A 23,229-nucleotide genomic window follows, 5' to 3' on the forward strand; every position below is an offset into this window, starting at 1 on the left:
ATAAACAAAGCCCGAGTGGTTCTCTGTGGTCTGGGAAAAGTCAGGTGATTGCAGCACGTGATTCGGGAAGGAAATCGATATATCTTTAATTTATTCCACTAAAATCCCTTTTTAGCAGCTCTTTAATGTTGTTTTCTGAGGAGCACTCTGGATTTCAAGGGATTTCAAAGCGGTATTTAGAGATGTAATACGAGTCATCTGCTGCTCTTTGAAAATGAAAGAAACACCTATCTCAAAAAGAACTTCAGTCCGTTTTATCTCGAGAAGCAAACATGTACAATATGTAAGTCTCACACCATGAAGAGCAAACTCTGCTTGGCTCCCTTTTGATACAGAGGAATCAATATTGTATGAATGGCGCCGCCTCTGTATTCCCAGTGGACCATTATGCCTTCCCACCCCAAACAGCAGACATTACCCTCCATCATTTAGTGAACCCCCCAGTGAGAGCCACTGTCTGACCCTTTTCCAGCTCTCCCTGCCCATGTCCGAACCGCACTTTCCTGCTAGAAGCCAGTTTGGCAGCCTCCCGGCCTGTAATATATCTGCAGGAGCAGCATTCCTCTGGGGCTGGCCTGGATCAAATGGCAGTGATTTCCCAAACAGAGGCACTGAGATGGGAGGCCTGACCCATCCTCTGATCTGCTGCTCGCTCTAACCGCTGCAGGTCAAAGTGGATAAATGGTGATGCTCAATCCCCGTGTGTCATGTTTTAGGCTCCTGATCTGCGGCTGGGTATCCAGCAGCTGAGCTATTTTTTGGAAAACATGAGATTTTTCTCAACCAGTACTGCATTTTGATTTAAAATTAAATATTTTGTGGTATTTTGTCAGAGCGTCAACTGTCATCTATATTGGCTCTATGAGATTCTTGTCAGGCACATTTTTGTTTTGAGCTAAATGCAAATGTTAGCATGCTAACAATGCTAACATTTTGATGTTTGCCTGCTTATACAGTTATGTCTGCCATGTTCTAATTCTTAGCTTAGCATGCATCATGCTAATATCTGCTTATTAGAGCTCAACAGAAGATGCAACTGATGAGGAAATTTTTGCTCTGCTAAAACGAGTTGTGAACAATCTGTACCACGCTAAATACTCAGAGAAGTTACTCACCGTGTTCAGGTATCCACTCTTGTTTTGTACTACCCTTCTTCCACTGAATTTTGGGGTACTTTGAGTCTTTATATAGTCAGTATATAAACTACATATTAAAAATGAGCTATTAAAGTGGAGTGGTAGCGGCCTAGCAAAGTGAGAAGTCAGTGATTTCAGACCCTCTTTCTTCTTTTTGGAGAACTCACAGTTTAAGTTTTATTGGATGAAATTTGTCAACACAGTTAGTTGGAATCTAAACGACAGTATTTGAATTTTGTAAAAATTGCCATATCGATATATAAACCCAGAACACAGATCTTGTCTCTAGTGTACTCTGTAGTCTACACTGAATGCAGTAAAGAGTCAGCAATCACTAATTTATACTTGTGAAGTTGCTTCCTTATTTTCCGATAAATCAAACAAACAATATGATTCAATGTTGTGACTCCATTCAAGGGCGTTCGGCTTTATTATGTGTGATTGAGTGCTTTGATGCATTTTCAGGGGAATTAAAGACATTGTTTGCACAGCATTTTGTGCATCATTAGCAGAACCCCGTCCTACATACAGATATTTTTTAGTACAATGAAAGGTGCAAATATTTTTTATTATTGCTGGATTATCTCACTTTACCACATTAAGTCATGAAGCTGCACTGTATTCCTTAACAGCCAACAACAATGTACAATTTCAATGATGCTATAAACCTTGTTTACACACGGCAGTTTTTATTCACAGTTAAATTCCTCAGTACATGAGATCCATCCAAATACCTTAACATAATCAGGGGTGACAAGGATTCATAGTGGACGGTTTTCACCTCTGAGGCACGGAGAGATAAGATTCACGGTAAAAGTTCCTTAATATCTCAGACCTGACAGGAACTATTCTGGGCATTTACCAAGTGTGACTTTAGTAAACCTGTGCTGGTTTGAATAACATCAAGAAAGCCGAGAGAAGGATGATGGAGGGGTGGAAATAGGGCTGGGTGTGTGTGTGTGTGTGTGTTTGGGGGGGGGTGGGGGGGGGGGGGGGGGGGGTTGGTGGGAGTGGTGTGTAGGATTGAGATGTGATGAGGTCTGTTCAAAGTGAGTACAAAGTAGTGTTAAGATGGAAAAAGCAAATGCAGCTTTAGTCAGGGTAGAGAAGCCGAGGTAGCAAGAGATGATGAAGAAATGTCCCTGTCTCACCCCGAACGTAGGCAAAGAAGATGAAAACGTTATCTGACATTAAATATAGATGCTTCCTTGTAAAGGTGTCTCGGCTTTAAAAACCCACTTTAGAGTCCTATAAATTTTGAAACCCTGTGTGTGCTCTAGTACAAGAACATAAAAAGCCTTCATATTGTCTTATGCTTGAATATTCAGGTAACAGTTCACACATCTCATTATCTTTATTAAGTCATCAATAACTTTTCATTTTTTATCAAGTGCAATAAATAATTAATTCTGTTTTGGAAAAATCAGGGTAAACATCTTTGCTGTCTGCCACAGATTCTGTCATCTGCTGGAGGAGCGGCAGCAGAGAAATAACTTTCAGAATTCAATGTGGAAACGAAATGTGGAAACATGAATGTGTTCTTATTATGTTTAACAGATTAGTCAACGCTCACATTTATGTCACAATAGAAAGATGGAGGAGATGGAGGGCGATGTGGAAAGTGTTGACTCTGTGTTTGATTTTTCATTTGACCCCTGTTCATGTGCGTCTGGTGGAAATGTAGTTCTTCAAGGATGGCTAATCACTATCTTTTACTTTAAAGAGTCAAGAAATCGCTACAATCCATTACATCTCAAAATATCACTATTACTAAAATAACAACTACAATATATTTGGGGGTTTTTAACCAAGATATAATATGCTTATTTGTCCCTAAGCTTTAACTTTAAAGGCTTTATATATGATTTTTCACACTTAAATGTAATATAAATCAAGTATCTCCTCTGAATATAACTCTGTGAGTCGTGACTGTCTACAATGGGTGTAACACCCGAGTCCCACTGTCTGTGATGTTTTCAGAGTTTTCAGAGTTCTATCTTCAGTTTGTTTACATCGCCAGGCCGGCCGGCTGACTCCTCCCCTCGTGTATAAAAGTTGTTTAATTGAGGGACTAGAGAAAAGAAGAATAACATACTGTACTCACTGCTTAACTGTGTTTCTAGATCACGCTCATTTCAGGTAAATTTACATGCAGTGTGAAGATACGAGCATAGTAAAGATCGCTAGCATTAGCATGCTAACACAACAATGCAGCGCAAGTTGTTTTGGTTTCATGCTGGTGCTCAAGGGCGACATCTGCTGGATCAAAAAATCACGTATAAAGCCTTTAATGTTTATCTTTGGCCAGAGGCAGGCTAGCTGTTTCTCTCCTGTTTCTGTCTTTATGCTTTAAGCTTAGTGAACTTGGAGCTGGCTGTATGTTGATATATAATATGATATAATATAGTGGAGTTGATCTTTTCTAAAATTGTTATGAGCATTTATGTAACAATGAAAACAATAACACTTCTGTGACTAGCAGCTAACTCCATTTGACATCAGTTTAGAGCTTCCTCTGCTCATTTCAGTTGCAATACATTAGAAACAATACCATTTGAACTCGATCTTGTTTATTGGCAGTTTATAAGTAATTAATAAACAATGCTCTGTTTGGATTATCTCAGCTAAAACATGATGAATAGGAAAATCAACTATTTTTACATTCCTTTTTTTTAGGGAATGTCAGTAATTCGTAGCAACTTACTTTTATCTCAGGAGGTGGAGGTGCTTTTGAAATGAGGAGGTCTTTTTGGTCTGAAACTAACAGAACAACATTTATAATTGGTGGATGTTGTCGCAGCTATCCTGGTTTATTTGTACTGGTACTTGATTCTTTATGTGTAAAATAAGAGCTTCTTCTGAAGTTTTTAAAAAGAGTTCAGATCTATGAGAGTTTTGGTGAAACAGGCAAGTAAATTCTTAAGTAGACTGAAATATATTGAACCTCACATCTTTGTAACTATTTAGAAAACTGAGCTGAAGTCTGTTGTGCACCTGTGAGGAGAGAAAGATTTCAGATTTGCTTCATATGTGCATAATTTATGTAATGGCAAACTGTTATTGAGTCAGCTGATTGATGGAGTTACATAATTTTAATCCTAAACCAAAGTAAATTTAAAGTGTTTCTGCCACTTTGTCACACGAGGGTGTGGATTTTAGAAGAAGTCGAGTGCAGAGAGTGTTTACTGCCACTGTCATCGCCGACAGTATCATGTTGGTGACTGTTGTTTTGCTCGCTTGGATCACTGCCCTGCTTTTCCTCTGTTTCAGGTCCAGTGATGAAGCTGCAGCAGAGAACTCATCGCCGGCGGGGCCAGCAGCCCAAGCTGCTCAACAGCCCTGAAGACAGCCTCTACTACAACCAGCTAAATGTGAGTTCAAAGTGCCGATAAAGGCCTTTGTCTGACTTTGGTTACACATGATAATACAATTAAACCTACCTGTGCCAGACCCTGGAGCCCCACCCCCACGCTTCTCTGCCTCTTGTCTTGAACATGTGCTTATGCTCTTTATCTGTTGCTTTCATGTCAGGATGTCTGCCTTCACGGTGAATAATTGATGTGGTTTATCAAAGCTGAGCAAGATGCATGCTTCATCAGACTCACTTGAGCCCTTTGATCAGAAAAAATTATGCTGTGACTTCTGATATTATCAGCATCTGCTCGCATTCAACACAAAATCACTTTGAATTAAAAATTAATGACTCTCTGCTCATCTTTTGACTGTGTGCTCTTGGCCCTCTCCTCAGAGAACTCTGGATTACCAGGGGAGCAAGAGGAAGCCGAGAAAACTTGGGTAAATAACTGCTTTCCTACTTACAGCTGCTCTAAACAGAGCAGGCCCTTTGTGGAATAGGAGAATCCAGAAATGGAGTTGTTTTCTTACAATGTAAATGGAGGGCTGAAAATAACAGGCTTTTTATGAGCACTTGCTCTGCGTCATTAGAGAGGGGGGTTACATATAAAGGCTTTGTCAGCATGCTAATTTTAATTGTTCAAGGTCTATTTGTACTATACATGACATCAGGCTTCAGATAGAAATGCTTAAGAAAACGCCTCACTGCTGTATGTGCAAATATTGTTTTTTATCCTAAAAGTCTCTGCATTCCAGTTTACTTCTCTCTCGTCTTCTCTCCCATCCCAGTCAAATCAAAGTGCTGGATGGAGAAGATGAGTACTATAAATTACTGTCGACTGTGGACTCTCTCCCCGAGGAAGACTACGCCGCCGCCACCCCTCCCACCCATTCTAGTGGGCCTCTCGTCAGTCAGAGCTGAGCCTTACAACCATGTCAAGCGGTAAGACAGACGCAGCAGACATGCAGACAGACACTCCAAAGAACATGCTCTAGTGTTGGATGTGCTGTGTGGAGGGAGCTGCAGCAGTGCAGAATAAGCGACCTGTAAGGAGATAGCCTGAGCCCTTAAAAGTATCAAGAGGAGCGACTTTCACATCTGACATTATTACAACCTTTCTATATAAGCATACTGTATATAATATATGATTATATCATGTTTAAGATGTCTCATCCTACACCTATCCAACACGGCCTCTGAATATATCACAAACAAAAACAATGTTGTAATTTTGCAGGGATGTAATTCCTGCACAATTAACACATTAATATTCAGCTTACAAACTGCGGAGAATTTTTTTTACAGATGTTGCATTAATAAATAAAATGACAATACCACAAAGAACCCATGACATGCTGTGGTGATGGAGGAGGTTTCATTGAGCCAAATATTTTGAGAAATCACAATAACACACAAAAGGCTGAGCACCCATTGCTAGTTTGGATTTTGAGGTGTCAGATGAAATATGTAACAGTTATTCTTATAATCTATGTTTTTAACTCATTATTTGATTGATTGATTGTTCTCTCCATGAATTTATTTTATTAATAATAATAACAAAAAACAAGACAACACAATTGTCCCAAATTCCACCTAAATCAATTCACAGTGCTATGAACTCAAGAAATCAAAGAAACCATTTAATCTTAAGAAGCTTAAAGCAGCAGTTGTTTGGTGTTTGAGTCTTATTAATGACAATGATAACATTTAGCTGCTTCAATTAAAATGATGATTGAATATTTTCTCCCTGCCGACTCCTCTTTTATAGTTTCCACATTGCTCCACCATTTCTTAGAGGCCCCTCGTCTCACAGGCTTCTCATGTGTTCAGAAACATCTCCCTACTTTTCAACATTATGTCTCATTGTCTAGGAAGGATCCAGAGACAAATCCTTCTGAAAGCCCAAACTCTCGGTGCGAGTTCTCCCTGAGCGAGCCGCCTGTAGTTAGAGGGGCTTTGTGCTGTCTGAGAGCTGGAATCACCACACATATCCTCACTTTGAATTTCACCCTAAATACAGGAATTTTCTTTTAAGATGTGAAGTGTCGGAAATGCAGGGCTGGCGAGTTGATTTGTAGAGCTTCTTCTTTTTTTTCTTTTTTTTTCAATTTGCATATCATTTACTGCATCTCCCTTTGTTGACACCCGAGGGCCCGAGAGGAGATTTTGATCTTAATAGGAAGAGTAGGGTGGTATGACTGAGGAACTCATCCTCCTTATACTCAGCGGGGAAAACATTAGAGCTCTGCCTCGATAGCGAGACTGGCTTCACTTAGGTTCAGGTTCACAGAGATCCTGGTGGGTTTAAAGAGGCCCATAGAGCTCATCAAATCGCACAGTTTAAGACTGTGGGGGTCAGACTGAGGGCCAGACTTGACTGCTCATCTCAACATCACTGGCTTTATGAGTTAATTTGACTATTTTAATCATCTGTAATATAAGACATGTGTTTCGATGCCTTCCTTTAAGTTTGATGTAATTAAAAGAAAGCGTAAGAGACATTCGAGATCTGGTCTCAAGTGCACCGCTTTTGTCTCCTGACAGCTCTGTGGTTTTTACTCTGTCATTTTCCAGCCTTACAGATCCTGTTTGTAGTGCTGAAAAGCCACAAGGCTTGTTGTGGTAGCATGGTTAATACAAGTTGTATTAATACTCCCATGAAGGGATACAGGACGATCCTAGCCTCTTCAAGTTGCATTCTAACAATTACAAAACCCCATTACAAGAAAAGGTCCATAAAATTGTTGAAATTTAAGTGAACCTACAAGTGTACGCGAGAAACAAATACTACAAGTACAGAAATGAATACACAAAACAGTCCTAGTCGTTGTAACTTTATTATCCAGTGCATGGATGTGTAAACAGTATTTTATGTTTCACCAAGTGAACATGAACAAACATCTACAAGAAAAGCATTTTTTCAGTTACATGTGAAAACAATACATTTAGAAAATTGTGCGTAGGTAAAAAAAAAACATGTTCATGTAAATACATCAACGTTTATTTGATCCTGATTATCTGGGGCTGTTTTTTCTTAAAAGCAAAGTAGGAATCAGTTGTTACCATGCTGGAATCAGCTTGCATGATTAGGCTGCAACTCTAGTAAAGTCCTGTTTTTTCAATCTATTGTCATATTGAACTCTGCAGAAAAAAAAGAGTAATAGAGCAGACCGGTGGCAGTATTATAATGTGGTGTCACAGTTAGTTCAGAAGCATTTCACCTCCGGTCGTAGCCACAGAGCCTGCAATAATTAAAATCCTGGTTGTGCATTACTCCCTTGCTGGGATAGTTGGCTCCTCTGAAGAGCCGTCTGAAATAGGTCACCCCAGCACCCTGTAGTGCATCTTAAAAGTACACTGAATCAATTAAGTGTGATCATGCTCCCTTGATTATTTTGGCCCTGTTTTTAACCACGGAGAGGAATTTCAAATAGGCTCGCTAGTTTGAATAACAACGTTGGACTGTGGTGACAAATGGTTCCAGAGTGGGTGTTTCTTCCCTGTTTTTCTCTCTGCCAAATTAAGTCCCTGGCTGATTGCCTGCGTTAGCATATGAGAGGAGGTGAGCGGAGGTGTGTACATAATTGCCTTGGTTAGCTGATTATGTGTTGCAAAAGGCAAATGTTATGAAATCCTGTCGTCATGAATGAACTCGAGCTTCTTGTGTTTGTTGAACTCCTGGTCGTCTCACAGGTCGGAGGGCTGGATGCTCGGGGACAGACCCGAGTGTCAGGTCTGTGTTGGAGGCCTGACACCTGTGTTTTCTTTGATATGTCTTCATAAACCCAGCTCCCTCTTGTTTTTCCTCATTAACTCTGACAACATCTGGTGCAGCATGAGGACTGCTTTAATGTGGCTAACTGTTAATGCTGGTGTTATTCTTGCCATTTTAGCTATTTGCCTCATGCACAGCACTTTCATTGAAGGCAGCACCCAAACACTATTATCAAAAAGTTTTAAAAACCAGCCTCATGAAAATCACCCGAGCTGCAGCCTTATAACAAATGATGAAAAGCTTTTATTTTCCAAAGCAACATACTTACCTTTTCACCTAATAGTGATGTCTCACTTCAAAGAGCGAGCACGATTAGGCCGACATTGTCCTGTTTCTATATCCTCCGAGTTCAAAGGGAAGGTTTGAATACCTGTATTTAATGTGAAGCCTTTTCAAATTCTGTTTTAATGCAGTTTACGTGCTTCAAGAATCACAGTTGTGTCAGTTTTCCAACACGGTGGGAATGTACCACGATGTTTGATTGCACACTACAGCTTAAGAGGGAAATAATTAATTCCAAGACTTGTTTTCTAACAGTTTTTGTTCCCACCAGCCTCAAGTGACGGGACAAACCCAAATCTAGAGGAGCTACAAAATTAGCATTGTGATTCACTTTGCTGGCTAACGATTGGTGCCAAAGAAAGAGCGACATACATGAGCATCACCCAGATGTCAGAAGTGTGTTGAGGGCTCTGAGTTAAAGGACATTCCCTAAAGACGGCGTTAATAAAGAAACTGGTGGAGCGGGCGAGGGACAGAGAGAGAGAGTAAGAGGCACAGAGGAAGGAGGAGATAAAAGAGTCTGTTGAGTACACACATCAAAGGTCTCTTAATGACAAGGGATGCCATTAGGGTTACAGTGGCTTTTGTTTCAGCTTCCTCACACCTGCAGTTTGTTGAGGGCGCTCTATATGCACTGTTTTGTTGTTAACATTTGCATGAATGTAAAATGCATGCATGAGGAGATAAGAGTTTGTTCCCAGCTACTGGCCAAAAAGATTTAGGTCAGAACTACAGCTTCCTCTTCATTTGCAAAACAGAGATGTGGAGGAAAAAGGTAGAAAGGCCTTTACATGGAACAATAGTGACAGTATGGGAAAGCTGTTATCCTATACAACATTTATTAACTTTAAAGTTTTCTCGATGCCTCCGGTGCTGGAATGGGATTTGGACAAATCAGAGCGTGAAATTGTGATTAGCCTCTCTCAGTTTGTAGACGGAGCGGGGCACCAGCAGTCTTGGCATGGCCAAAGGTGTAACCTGTATTGTTTTTGCCCGGGTGCTGCTTTGCCCAGATGGAGGGACCAGCTGCCGTTGAATAAACGCTGGACGGGTAACAGTGTGAGCATTACCACGGCCTTGTTTCAGTTTGGGATGTGTTATGGAAAGCTTGTCTTTTTGCCACTGCCAGGAGGAACTGTGACGTTTCACCTGGTGTTAGACCGGAAAACCTTTTGTTTTAAGTCAGAGTAAAATAATGTCTGGTGGATCATTTCAGTATTTTATTGTCCCTTAGTGTCTCCACACTCCTTGATTCCCCTTCTTTTTGATGGAATACATTTTTCATTTATTTTTTTTAAATAACTCTACGAACAGTGTCTTCTCAATCAAATACTGTATGATAGGATATCATATAGGTGTGTGATAGCCTATAGTATTTCTGTTTGGATTAAATTGATATGGCACTTATTGCATTCAGAAGTTTAAGATAAATGTCTCCATACAATGAATCCTACTTTTATCAGTTATTGATTTTCTCTACTGAGCATATTTTACAAATATTTACGAACTTGAAATATATATCAACCTAAGATCTCAGTACACTATTGGATATTTTTTTATATATTAAAAATATTACAAACCTTGAAATTAAAGGGAGCATTTTGCAATCATTGAATTACTTTCCATTTCCTCCGGTTGCTGTGTTTTGAGCTAAGAGCCAACACCTTGTTTTGAACAGTTGGACTGTTTGTGTGTGCCAGTAGTTCAAATTTCCCCAAATTACATCATTTTGTACCAAAAGTTATAAGAAGCATGAAGCAGCGCTTGCTTAAGTGCTCTGGAGAAATAACACCTGGAAAGTAGTCAATAAAGTTGAATGTTATTGAAATTAAAATCTTAAAGCACCTGTCCATATAAGCTTAGACAATCTGAGCGTTTAGAGATAGTTGTACTCATAGCATTTCTGTATGTTTGAGAATTGGAGATGGGGTCTTTCTGATGTAATTTGTCCTGGGAGAGCACTACTTGTACATCATCGTAGAAGGAGAGATTTGTTTGACTTTTTGGGGCTGGATTATTGCAGTCAGGGTGGGCTGAGGGAAGGTAAAGTGACCTGTCCCGCCCTACCTGACCCCCAGGCCAACCCTGCACATTGCCAAGGCTTTGCTCTTTGCTCTTGAATATGCAGAGACCCCCAGCTTCATAGGCTCAGAACAGAGAGGGGGGGGGGGGGGGGGGGGGGGGGGGGTTGTATCACATTGCAGGGAAAATTAGTGAGACCAAAGTTAGAGTTTCTGTGTGTTGGGGGCTGCGAACAATGGCAGCTTTCTGTCAGACAGCAACTTCAAAGGTCTGCTGAGTGACTGCTCTGAGTTATACTTTGTTGTAGATCACTGAGGAAATTCACAGATGTTTTCTCATACGAGACACCATTATAGCGGCTCAAGTACCCAGTAGCCTTGAGCGTCTTTCCTTCTCCCCCCCTCCCCTCTCTCTCTCTCCCACACACTCACACTCTCACTCTCACACTTGCACCCTCATCCCCTCCTCCCCTCTCACCCTCATCCCCGACGCGCTGATATCTCTCGTATGAGACAGATGTGGAACCTGTTTTCTCGCGTACTGTCCAGAGAGCATTGAAAGTTAAAAAGGGGTTCATGTTGTGACTCTGTCAAATGTGCAGGCCTCACTGTCAGAGAGATCAAAATGTGAACATCACAATCAGCTCCAGCGCCTCAGTTCCATTTGTGGTCAATACAAAACATTGTAAATCATCCAACTTTACTGATCTGATAAGTGACCAATGATTGTGAAGAGTATTTTACTGCTGTATGAATGTGATCAGAGCCCTTCTCTCTCCAATGCAGATTGCCTTCTCCAACTTTGAACCGGACCAGAACCAAAAGGAACTCACATCTACATCTATTGTACATTTTTATTTATTGCTAGTGAACTGCCGTTTTATATGACTCAAATAAATCTGTTTTAACAAGTGATTTTTGACTCTTGGTGTATAATTTTTCTCATTCTTTCACTTCTTATTCTTTTTCATGTCTTTAAAAAACTATGAAATAATTAGAAGAATATCATTTACCCACAACAACAGCATCACGGCTTCATAAAAGTGAGTCTGTTTGGATTTGTTCCAAAATTTTCTATTTTTTTCAATTTCTAAACATGATTATAAAGATCTGTCTTTTGTTCATGTGCTCTACAGGCAACAATAAATATTCTTTATTGTTTCAGACTGGCTTTACTTGCACACAAAGTATTGCACAATATGAAATGAATAAGCTTTGAATGAAGCATTTTTGTCTCAGGTAACCTCAGAAATGACAGTCACCTGTTGAGTTTCTACAAAATGTTTTCTTCCGTTTAAAGTCAGGAAAGTTCATTTTTGTCTGATCTAAATAGAAATATGAGCCCAAAACAAAGAATGGCAATAATCTAACGTGTGGTTTTGCCCTGACTTTTATATAAGGAAACTAAAAAAAAACCTTCAGCTTTAATTTCCTGCCTTTTACAGTCACAAATTGTGTGATTTTTTTATTTCCTATAACTCAGGAGTGAATCTACTTTCTTAGATGTTCTGCTAAATGCAGCTTCATACGTGCCTGCACCTGGTTACAGTATTTCTGATCGACCCTCTGCTGCTTAAAGCTTTAAAGTCCTGTATGTAATACACGGATGGTACAGTCTGATTCCATGTTCAAACCTTTGAGTGTACAGGTAGAAAACGGTTGCAGTGGGGGTTCCTCCCAGTTAATTTTCCCATCAAATGCCGCAGGAAAAAAAAAAATCTTTTAGCCAAAACCAGTGCTGAAGTGACCCTGTGAGGTACGGCCAAAAGACGGTAGAGGTTTGGAGCAAGTAAATTACCTCAGGGATTGGACATTGTGTCGAGCCCACAGTCATGAATTTCTTACAAACTATATCAAAGTCCTGCTCAGCCAAATCCATCCCTCAGCTTGAGTCCCATTGAGATGCATTAAAATGTAAGAAGTTGCTTTTGGGGCTGAACCGAGTATCTCAAAGGAAGATATCAATAATTTTGTAACGCTGATGGTTCACAAAATTCATGCGGTTGTCATATATGGCTGAAAATTTTCCCTTGCATAGCATGACAGCCTCCATGTAAAGCTGGTTTATGAGAAAATCCACCCTAAATCAGAATTAATGTCTACTGTTTTCAATATCCACACATGGCTGCTGCTGTTCCCGATCAGAAAAAAAAGAATTCTGAATTTGAGGTGGATTCTCACTTTAACAGTCGTCTGCTTTGACAGTGAGCAGATTACAACATTTGACATTTATCTGACATTTAAACCTGGAAGAAAAAAAACTAGCTGACAGATTTTTCTCTGCACAAATACAAACTTTTGGAGAATATAGTAATCAAATGTTTACCGAGATGGCAGGTGATGGAGTTTGTTACACCTAGTTAACTGATTTTACAGCAATCAGTCATTTTACAACGTTTTCACCTTTTCAGAGGCCCCTATTCTTTTTTTAAGAAGGCATCATTTATAGACAATCTATGAGTGGTAACAAGCTTTATACATGTTAAGTAAATCCTTCACTGATGTCTTATGACTTAGTTATTAAGAAACTATCGTGTTGCCTTTATATTTAGCTGTTTATTCTGTTTGAGTAGTAAAAGCCTTTTATTAAAGACTGATCAACATGCTGCACAGTTGAATGTTCAGTAGTGAGAGAGAGAAACCCCGGAGTGTGTATGAATATTTCACTTCCATTTGTAACTGAATAATTACTCAAATAGAAAGGATAAACACCAGTTAAAGGAATATTTCACATCCTGGCAACCCAAAACTTGTTGCCACTGATCTATAAACCATTGGTACGCTTTATTATTCTCTTTTTACCTGCTTTCAGATCCTTTTTTTGTCAAGATCCTTCGAAACCAAAGTTCAGAAATTAAATAATGTACACTAATGACGTGCAATCTCAAAGCAGTAATTATCAGTTTCAGCTGTTTAAATGAATCCATTTCTGAACACTCTTCTTTGATAAGAACTTGTTTTCTGTTGCCAGGTTGTGACAAAATTCCTTTGGGAATTGATCATTTCTGATGGTGATAAATGTGAGAATAATAAACTTAACAGACTAAAAGTTAGTCTGTCATGTTTTAAAGCACATCAAGTATGAAGTGTTGTCATAAATCATGTTTTTAATATTTTTTAATGAAAATAAAATATGAAAATCATGACTTGTTCTGAACCTTACTGATGTTTAAATAGACATTACATGTTGCCTTGTTATTTTAAAGGAGGGTACAGCCTTTCCTTGGCATTTTTTTAACAACTTTGGAACTTGGAACTTTCTAAGTATTAGTGATTAGTTAACATGTAAATGAATTGTGACTTGTTTATAAAGAGGGCCCTAACGTACCTTGTTTCAAAACAAACTTCCACCCACGCCTTCAGAGGTTGCAGACATGTGACTTCTCTAAGATGATTTTCCAACAGAAGCGTGTAGGTGTAACTTATTACAGAGCTACACAAACACTCTCTTCTCTAAACAACAGATTAAACACAACAATGCTCATGATTCAAAGCAGCAACCATGCTGTTTACTGCACACATTTAAAAGGAATACATTTCATCTCCCACTGCTACCATAACTTGATGTAAACAAGGTTAATCTGCACTCTTTTCCCCCCTCAGTCTACAGTGTGACTACACCACTCCTGTAGCCAGTTTTGTAGTTTAACATGGCTCCAGTTCAGCCCAGCAGGACTCCCCCTTTCCCTCATGACTGTGTGTAAAGCCGTGGGAGAGGACTGGGAACATTAATCCCTTCAAAGGAACAGATCTAATTCAAAATCTGCCGCTCCAAACTAGTTGAGAGGACAGTGATTGTTTCTGCAGGGAAGCCAGATAAAGATCAGAGGGTTGATATTGAAAACTGCAACTTCCATTTCAGCAGCCCTGCTGCAAAACTTTGGATATTATCTTGTAAAAAAAAAAAAAAAAAAAAAGTCCATACTTTTGTTTTCATCTTCTGAAACCAAAAAGGACTATTAATGATATTTTACGCCAGTTTAGCCTTTGTTTTAGAGTCCACTTACTTCCGTTTCATTAGGTTGCTTTAGTGCCTGAGTGCCTGTGATTTATTCTAATGGTAACTTCATCCCCCTAGATGTATTGACAAGTTTATAAAAAAATCTTAATTGAGACATCACCATTTGCATGTGCTGCTTCTGTCACCTAAACAGAGGTTTCCCTTTTGTGTCATGTTAAGTAACATGTCTTTAATTTGAATTAGCTATTGGGAATTTACCCTCAGGCTCTAGAAGCTTACAGTTTCTGATGCTCAACAAAGAGGGGAGAAAATGGGGAGTAAGGTTCGGATAAAACAAATGAGTGAAGAAGAAATAGTTATTTAAATAATTCAGAGAGGGCATAATTAAGTGTTTAATGCTGTGTTGTAGTTCAAAGGGACAACAAAGACATTTTAATTCGAATTAGAAATGTAAAACAGACGCAGATTGTGCAGAGATGAGAACTTGTGTTGAGTCACTTGATTTTGGTCTCTTTCCTCCATCAAACAGTCTGTTGGAGATCTCCAGAGATAACAATGTCACATTGTCACATAGGGTTCTGCTACAAATCCTTAATTACAAAAAGAGGATCAGATGACTACAGCATCCAATACCGGGGTCTCCAGGCGGCATGGGGGTCTTTGATCAAGAAAATCCAATTATTTGTGTATATACATTTCCCACATAGTGATTACTTCATTAATTGTCCCGCCTTTATCTCCTCCCTTCCCATCCCCCCTAATAATCAGCTCCTTTATCCAGACCAACAAACACACCATAGGAGCTTTGTGGATTCAAAGGATTTGCTTTCCCCTCTCAAAGAGCCGCTATTCTTTGATGATTGGGCAGCGGCAAACTTCAAAGTAATAAATCTTATTTCTGACTGGCTGGCGGCCCACCAAAGTCCTTATCAAATTCTAAGAAGTGATCCCTCACTCTTCAGATAGAGCAAGGAGATCTCAGAGAGAGGAGGCACCGAGGAGTGAAGGAAGAGCTGCTCGACGCGATATTTTTACTGCGAATGTTCACATTTATCTGAATTAGCGTTGTTATTTTTGTATTTCATCGAGAGGGAGGAGGACGTTTACCATGGCAGCAGTGGCTGTACTGCGGAATGAAACACTCCAGGCTTTTCTCCAGGTTTGTGCGCAAGTTTCTGTTTACTTTATACGACTTTAATAACTTGTAAAGTCACTCATCCGAGGCTATTTACAAAGTCTGGGATACGAGTCTGAAAGATAAAAAAAAAAAAAGAAAAGAAAGTGGCGCTACTTTGATGGTCCAGTGTCATATAATTTAATTACTAACACTAATTATTCGCGTTGTTAATGACTTCTTCTGCAACATAATGCCAACTTTATGTCACCACATCTCCACTCACGCTACAGGGTCGATTTCGAGCAGATTCAATTCAAACTATTTAGACAAACCATTGTTTTATTATTATTGTTTACGTGTGTTTTCTCACTTCATGAAGTTGGTTAAATAAAGATTCTAACTCTAAAATGTATGTTTCGGTTATCCAGGATCGCACTCCGAACTCTTCTCCAGAGAACTGTAAGCACTCTCCGCTGGCTCTCCTGGCTGCCACTTGTAACCGGATCGGGCATCACCACGGATCCAACCCCACAGATTTCCTCCAGGTTCCTTACGACCCGACCCTGGGCTCCCCATCGCGCTTATTTCACCCGTGGACTAACGACGGAAACCATCAGAGCAGCTTGGCCAGCAACTCTACTTTCGGACTATCCTCAAAGCCCCAGCTGTCTGCGCACATCCAGAGCTCGTTCAGCTCGCACCACGAACTACCCCTCACCCCTCCGGCGGACCCCTCGTACCCCTATGACTTCTCCCCCGTGAAGATGTTACCTTGCTCCATGCAGTCTCTGCAGTCCACCTGCCCTCCCACCTACGTCCCCGCTGTCAGTTACGCAGCGCCAACTCCCATCCCTCCCGCGATGCCAACTTTTGTCACAGGACACTCCGGCCTTGTGCACCACCAGCAGCAGAGACAGTTGTCCCCAAACCCTGGAGAGGATATCCCGTGGTGGAGCCTTCAGCAGGGGAACCATGTCACCCACTCCACGTCCCTTGGTCATCATCGCTTCCAGCTGCAGAGGGGCTTGGTTCTGGGACATACGGACTTTGCGCAATACCAAACGCAGATCGCGGCTCTGCTGCACACAAAGTCCCCCCTCGCCACTGCGCGACGGTGCAGGAGGTGCAGGTGTCCGAACTGCCAGTCCTCCACGTCCAGCGACGAGCCTGGCAAGAAGAAGCAGCACATTTGTCACATACCGGGCTGCGGGAAAGTTTATGGGAAAACTTCTCACCTCAAAGCGCACCTGAGGTGGCACTCTGGGGAGCGGCCGTTTGTGTGCAACTGGCTCTTCTGTGGGAAGAGCTTCACCAGGTCGGACGAGCTGCAGAGACACCTGAGGACTCACACTGGGGAGAAGCGCTTTGTATGCCCAGACTGCTGCAAGAGGTTCATGAGGAGTGACCACTTGGCAAAACATGTGAAAACTCACCAGAACAAAAAAAGCAAGTGCCACGACAAGACACTCGACCACGTGAAAAGGGAGGACACGAGGAATATGTTGTAACACACCTTGTTGTCGTTTTAACAGTAGATATCACATTAGTGCAATACAGTCAGTCCTACATTAGTGCACAGTGAGCTGCGATTTCTTCCTTTACTGTTCAGTTTGTTGGTTTATTTCACACCCTGACAATAGTTTCTCACATTGCTGGTCTGTGTAGCACATTTGTGTATATATAGGTATAAAACGTTTCATAAGTTCATTTGGGACCATGGAGAAGTTATAGCTCATAAGTTTGAATTCACTGTCTATATCATATCAAGGAGACAAGTTTTCAACTTGTGTTTTGGTCATTGTCTTCGGTGGAAGATTTCGCTCCCCTGTAAATTCTATTTAATAGCTTTTGTTGAATGAAAGTGTCCGTTTTTTGCTCCATATGGGGTGTTTTAAAGCATGCTCTTGAAAAGATCTGCTATTGTTGATATGACCCAAATACTGTGTGAGAATAAAGATTATAACATTTTCCTCAAGTCAGAGAAAAATCATTTGATATCATTCAGTTGTTTGATTGTTGAGACAATCAGGTCTGAGGTCACAAATATTACTTTTAAGTATAAAGATGACACGCATCCTGTCATGTAAATTGTTGTCAAAGTTTTAGAGTTAAATACAGTTCATTTAATCCACACTGTTTTGTCAAGTGACATTGAGGAGGGGGAAACTACATTTTAGTTTCCATCTGTTGGTGAAATTCAAAAATGAGTAATTCACCTCAAATTGAACCATTGATTTTATTTTGGCTCGAACAAAAATGATCAAATTTATTTTGGTTCTTTTTTTTGGCGGTCTTCTCTACTGCAGTCGTTGTTAAATTTAAGAAGTGAAGAAATGTCTGAATGTCCTGAATTGCCATGACAATTATTTTAAAAATCTCCACAGAAATATTACTACATTTACATGCGATGTTTAAAAAAAAAATAACTACAGTAGTGGAGTAAAGCTATGCAGGCACTGAATTTTGTCGGCCACCTTAATGAAAACCTGGCATAAAGCGAGTAAGAGAATTCTCTTTAAGGTGCCAACATCAGATTTAACTACTTTTATATATTTACATAACTAGGCCAATTGAATAAGATGGTTTGTTGAAAATGTGCACCTTTTAATGAATAAATAAAGAGACAAATATCAAGTGGGTTTGAAAATATAACAGTGGATGTTAGTTTCAGGTTCAGTTGTAAGAATGCTTACAGAATGTGTTAATGCAGGTTTTTCCTGTTTGTTTTGTGCCAAAGTCTCAGATTTTAGTTTCCCCTCTGAGGACTCTGCAGTGATGTCGAGGGTTGAGAAACATGAACATCACTCTGTGAGACAGGGTGTGCAGCAGGTGGACCGTAATGTCTCATCTGTTACACTGAAATTTCATGGAGAACCTGAAGCTGAAGACAGAGACGTCTTTGGATCACACTCACTAAGAACTCTTTATTTTGGACAGCTGAGTTTAGAAATAACTTCAACAACAAAGCAAACTGACATCTACACTGATCATCATGTACTACTGATCACTTCTCTGACACTCAAAATGCAGTCAAATGACTTCCTGCTCACTACTTTATCTTGTTTTCCTCAAGCATTTCACATCATGACTACAACTGACTTTCTGGGAATAAAACCCTTCTGAATCTTAAAGTAACTCATCAATAAAGAGAATTAACTAACTTTTCAGCATCCAATCAATCTGACCTAATATACAACGATACAAACATCAGATTTAGGATTTCAGTTTCAGAGAGAAACATTCCCTCTTCTGTTAGTGACACAGTTGTCTGGATGTCTTAAGAAGAATCACTGAAGATGTCAGCATGAAGAGAATGGCTTGATGCTCATCATTGCTACTTTTGAATCTGCAGTTTTCTGCCTCAACATCGCCCCCTTTTGTAAGTTGACTCATTAGTTCAACAGAGCGGACAATTTTTTTCCTCTGAAGAGGGACAAGCTTTAAAGACGAGTTCATTTAAAACAGAAGATGTAACATTCTCTAACACTTTATATGTTTAAACGATCAAGTGTTAGAGTTTATATTTTTGTATCACTCTTTTAGCTCAACCTTTACCTAAAAGTGCAAATATAGTAGTTGTTTTATTTTAGCTTTCCTTTATGGGGTAGAGGAGTTCCCTGAAATTTAAAATCAAATTAGGTCAATTAAAGATCTTTTTTTTATCCACTGACTTAAAAGTTATTGTTGTGCACGTTTGTCAGACACACACACACACACACACACACACACACACAAACACACACATCAACACACATTATTTGAACCTGCTCATCCACAAGTTTAATTTTTAAGCCCAACCAAAGCACTAAGCAACGAAAAAGCATCTCTTTTAATATGCAGCAATGTTCATCTACAATTTTTCTTTAAATAAACTTATATTGAATGATGAATAAAAGGCCCTAACCCCTATCAACAATTAAACACACCTATTAATGTTTTCTAGTGCAGGTACAGTACATGTATTTAATATGGTTTAAAAATGACAGATTGTATCTTTTTAAAAATATTTTTATTCTTTATCTGATAGGACTGTGTATAGAGTAAGAGATCGGGCAGAGAGAGTGGGGAATGACATGCAGGTAAAGTGCCGCGGTTGGGACTTGAACCCTGGCCCTCACTTGGAGGAATATATCTCCATGGTGCCACCAACGCCCCCTGATTGTATCTTTAAAACAAAGAAAATCCCAGAATGGTCTGCTACAGTTGAATTTTATTTGGACGTCGGAAAGATGAAAGTGAATTGTAATTTGTTTTAATATGGACTTGTGTTCACATGCTGCTTGGTGGTTTGTAAAAGACACTGTATGAGTTCTGTCCAGTTTCACAAAATGAAACAACATTGATTATTAGATTATTAACTGACATGTACCACAAAAGTGAGCAGAAAAAAAAGTAGTATTAAGGGATTTGATCATTTGAACTGACGTCTTAATCCAAATTGTATCATCCTATTATAAAATGATTCCCATGGATGGATAAGTTAAATGTAGACTGCACAAAGACATTGTTCGGCTTTGTTCGAGTCCATTTTCTCTAACTCTTGAAGGCGCCTTATCGTTAATAGAAAAGACACAATATCTGTTTTAGTTTAAGAATATTTCCCAAAAAGAATGAGTGGATTACCATTTTCAGATGCTCATTTTATAAATGTCTGTCTATTTAAAACATTTAATTATTAAATATCTACCATTGGATAGATAGAACGTATTAGTGAAATAAAGTGTAGAAGCATATTTGCAGATAAAATGATCGTTTTTGGTAATCTCCCTCTGGATGACATTCTCTTCAGTGATATACACTATATATATATATATATATATATATATATATATATATATATATATATATATATATATATATATATATATATATATATATATATATATATATAACTTCTTTATGTTGCTGCAATTGACTAACACTTATTATAATCAGTGTTCACGTTCTGCTACTTAGAATATTAACTATTTTTTTAAAACACTCATTGATACCGTTATAAGTAGATTAAACATTTTTATTAGAGTTGCATGGTGTTAACCCCTCTATATCAGTACATCTATAAACCTTTAAAATCAATGGGTCAAATGAGATGTGGGTCTCCACAACACTGGCCCAATGGTTCCTCGGTACAAAGGGTGAGAGCAGCTGATATATTTGTGTTCAAAACTCCAAACTAAAATACAATGTGACTGTGAACCATAGCATCTCTTCTTTGACTTATCAGTCTCTGTGGGGAACTGAACGTGATAATGATGTCTTTCTTTTTTAGTCATGAGAGTCATACAAAATCATTTTCACAACTGACTTACATTTGTGACACTTTGAGGTTTCAGTCAAAGTTTATAACAAATATGTGTAAATTACCCAACAGTATCATGGGAAAAAAAGTTCTGGGTAACCCAGAGTTTTTAGTGATGTATAGACCAAAACTGAGTCAACACAGTTTGTTTGAGTGTGAAAAATGTCTACATTTTTAAATCTTGACACACTTGACTGGATAAAATGTATTTTTTCATTTATGTCAATAATCATATTAAAGTTAAAAGATCCAAAGGAAATCTAATACGACGACATTGAGGTAAACAGTTTTAATGTAATCGATTTCCAAGGTAATGATGATCTTTATAATCTTTATATCTTAATGATATGCGATAATGTCAGATATAAAAGTGATCCTGAAAGATCAAGGTTTATACCCTCACATTAAATGAGAAATAATAATATACTGTAGTCGCCTGAGCTTTGTGTAGCAGGTTACACTGAGTCTTTTAGAAATAAAATGACCGACACGCTGTGGCATCAATCTAATCCCTGAAGTCAAATGCTTTTCTGCACTCGATGAAGGACAGTTATGTGCGGCCTGAAAATGTTGTGGCATCTTATTTTAGAGAAGTTCAGGTTTGTGAATATTAATCACCAAATGTGGATAAGTCAAATTGAAATGATAAACATATTAATTAAAAGCATATTGACTGGCTGTGGCTTGATATAATCTGATTGATAGTTCTTCCTGCAAAAGTAAACAACCCAATTATTATTATCAGGTTTTTAAAACTCTTGTCAAAATCTAAGAGATTTATAAGTGACATTATTATGACTCAAAATCACGGTTGGTTTCACCCAAGATTGAACAAAACCAAAAAACTCAAAACAAATAAAATTGCAAAGGAATCATTCAGATTAATTATTAAACATTGACAATTCAGGTACCTCCATATTATGTAATGTCAACTTTAGTTCTACAAAGACAAAGATCATGAACATTTATTCTTTCAAACATAAGTGAGACTAAAGTTGAATTAATTTAATGTTGATTGTTGATTGGTTTAATTGTTCCTTATTTCTTAATATTTCAATAAGACAGATGAGACAGCCGAATGTGGGCTGCATCTGTTCCCTAAGAGTATAATGAAGCATAGCATATTGTATCATATTGTAATGTATGGTTTCATATGGTTTCTTTTCGTATCATACCGTTTTATATCATACAACATCACATTGTGTCTGATTGCATCACATCATATTGTATCATTACTTCTCTTGTCTTATCATACATTTTGTAAAGTGTCACTTGTTATGAGTTGACGCTATACAAATAAAAATTGATTGATTGATATAAATCTTATCGTATTCATGGGAGGGGTTCTAGGCAGGGGCCAACAGGGACCAGTGCCCCTGTAACACTGAGCTTGGTCCGCCCTGTGGCCACCCCTCCAAAAGGAAGAGCCCCCCTAATAACACATGCACAGTATTTGACTTAACAACCGGACTCACAATCTAGTATTAAATACTGTTACTGAAACAAACATAAATCATGGTATTTAATGATGTGTGCTATTATTTGGCATAATATATATTTTTAAAGCTTTGTCTATTTTTGACCTGTGTTTAATGTTCCCCTCTGACAAAACAACTGGCCCCAGATTGGCCCCCTCAGTAAAAGTGGTCTAGAACCGCCACTGATCGTATTGTGTCATCATGTATTCTATTGTAACGAATTGTGTTGTATTGTATCCTATCACATCATATTCTGTTGTTTCATAGTGTACCATACCACATCACATCACATCACATCACATCCTATTCTGGCACCTGTCACTGCTACATAGACCCCCCTAAAGTAATTGGGAGTTTATAGTCTCACATAACCACTTTAGACCACACCCCTTGACTAGGACGACACGATCAACTCAAGTTAGCCTCATGATTTAACTCATGCTACCCTGATAGAGTTATCATCCACGTTGTGTAATGGTTTATTTAATGTACATGTGTTACTTTTCCTTGCACAGAGATGTCATTGCTTTATAATTTCATGAGGACATGAAGTTTTATTTTCCATTCTTAAATAATTCCTCTGATTCTAATTATGATTCATTTACATTTTTATGAGAAAATTAAAGGATTGCACTTTTGCATATTTTAATTGGCTTTTGAGGAAAAGAGGGTTTTTTGGTAGTTGAACCATAAAAATGTGATTAATTGGATTTTAGCATATGTAGCCATATAAAAGTGTTGTGATAAAGAGTAATTTCATGCCAGTGCTGATTAAAATGGCGACTCTGAATGGAGAAGAGGTCAG

General features: G+C 38.8%; 2 protein-coding genes across 11 annotated transcripts in view; both read left to right on the forward strand.

Moving 5' to 3' along the window:
* Positions 1 to 11,484, forward strand: part of myo3b (myosin IIIB) — a 68,969-nt gene extending 57,485 nt beyond the window's left edge. For all 10 annotated transcript variants that reach the window (XM_065962449.1, XM_065962452.1, XM_065962456.1 and 7 more), the window contains 4 exons: positions 4,407 to 4,507; positions 4,885 to 4,931; positions 5,280 to 5,433; positions 11,356 to 11,484. In XM_065962449.1, coding sequence (XP_065818521.1) covers positions 4,407 to 4,507; positions 4,885 to 4,931; positions 5,280 to 5,412 — 281 coding nt within the window. In that variant the 3' untranslated portion in view covers positions 5,413 to 5,433; positions 11,356 to 11,484. The remainder of the gene's footprint in view (positions 1 to 4,406; positions 4,508 to 4,884; positions 4,932 to 5,279; positions 5,434 to 11,355) is intronic.
* A 3,836-nt stretch (positions 11,485 to 15,320) lies between these two features.
* sp5a (Sp5 transcription factor a) lies at positions 15,321 to 17,622 on the forward strand. The gene is made up of 2 exons (XM_020651474.2): positions 15,321 to 15,689; positions 16,076 to 17,622. The coding sequence occupies exons 1-2, from the start codon at positions 15,639 to 15,641 to the stop codon at positions 17,153 to 17,155; spliced, it is 1,131 nt and encodes a 376-aa protein (XP_020507130.1). The 5' UTR covers positions 15,321 to 15,638; the 3' UTR covers positions 17,156 to 17,622.
* Positions 17,623 to 23,229: the final 5,607 nt, after the last annotated feature.

This window comes from Labrus bergylta, chromosome 13 (genome assembly GCF_963930695.1).
Source record: "Labrus bergylta chromosome 13, fLabBer1.1, whole genome shotgun sequence".
Classification (NCBI taxonomy): domain Eukaryota; kingdom Metazoa; phylum Chordata; class Actinopteri; order Labriformes; family Labridae; genus Labrus; species Labrus bergylta.

Excerpts from the sequence above, each read along its gene's own strand:
- sp5a (XM_020651474.2), top strand. The coding sequence starts at position 15,639 with ATGGCAGCAGTGGCTGTACTGCGGAATGAAACACTCCAGGCTTTTCTC. Across the intron at positions 15,690-16,075 it reads CACTCCAGGCTTTTCTCCAG|GATCGCACTCCGAACTCTTC; the intron begins GTTTGTGCGCAA and ends TCGGTTATCCAG.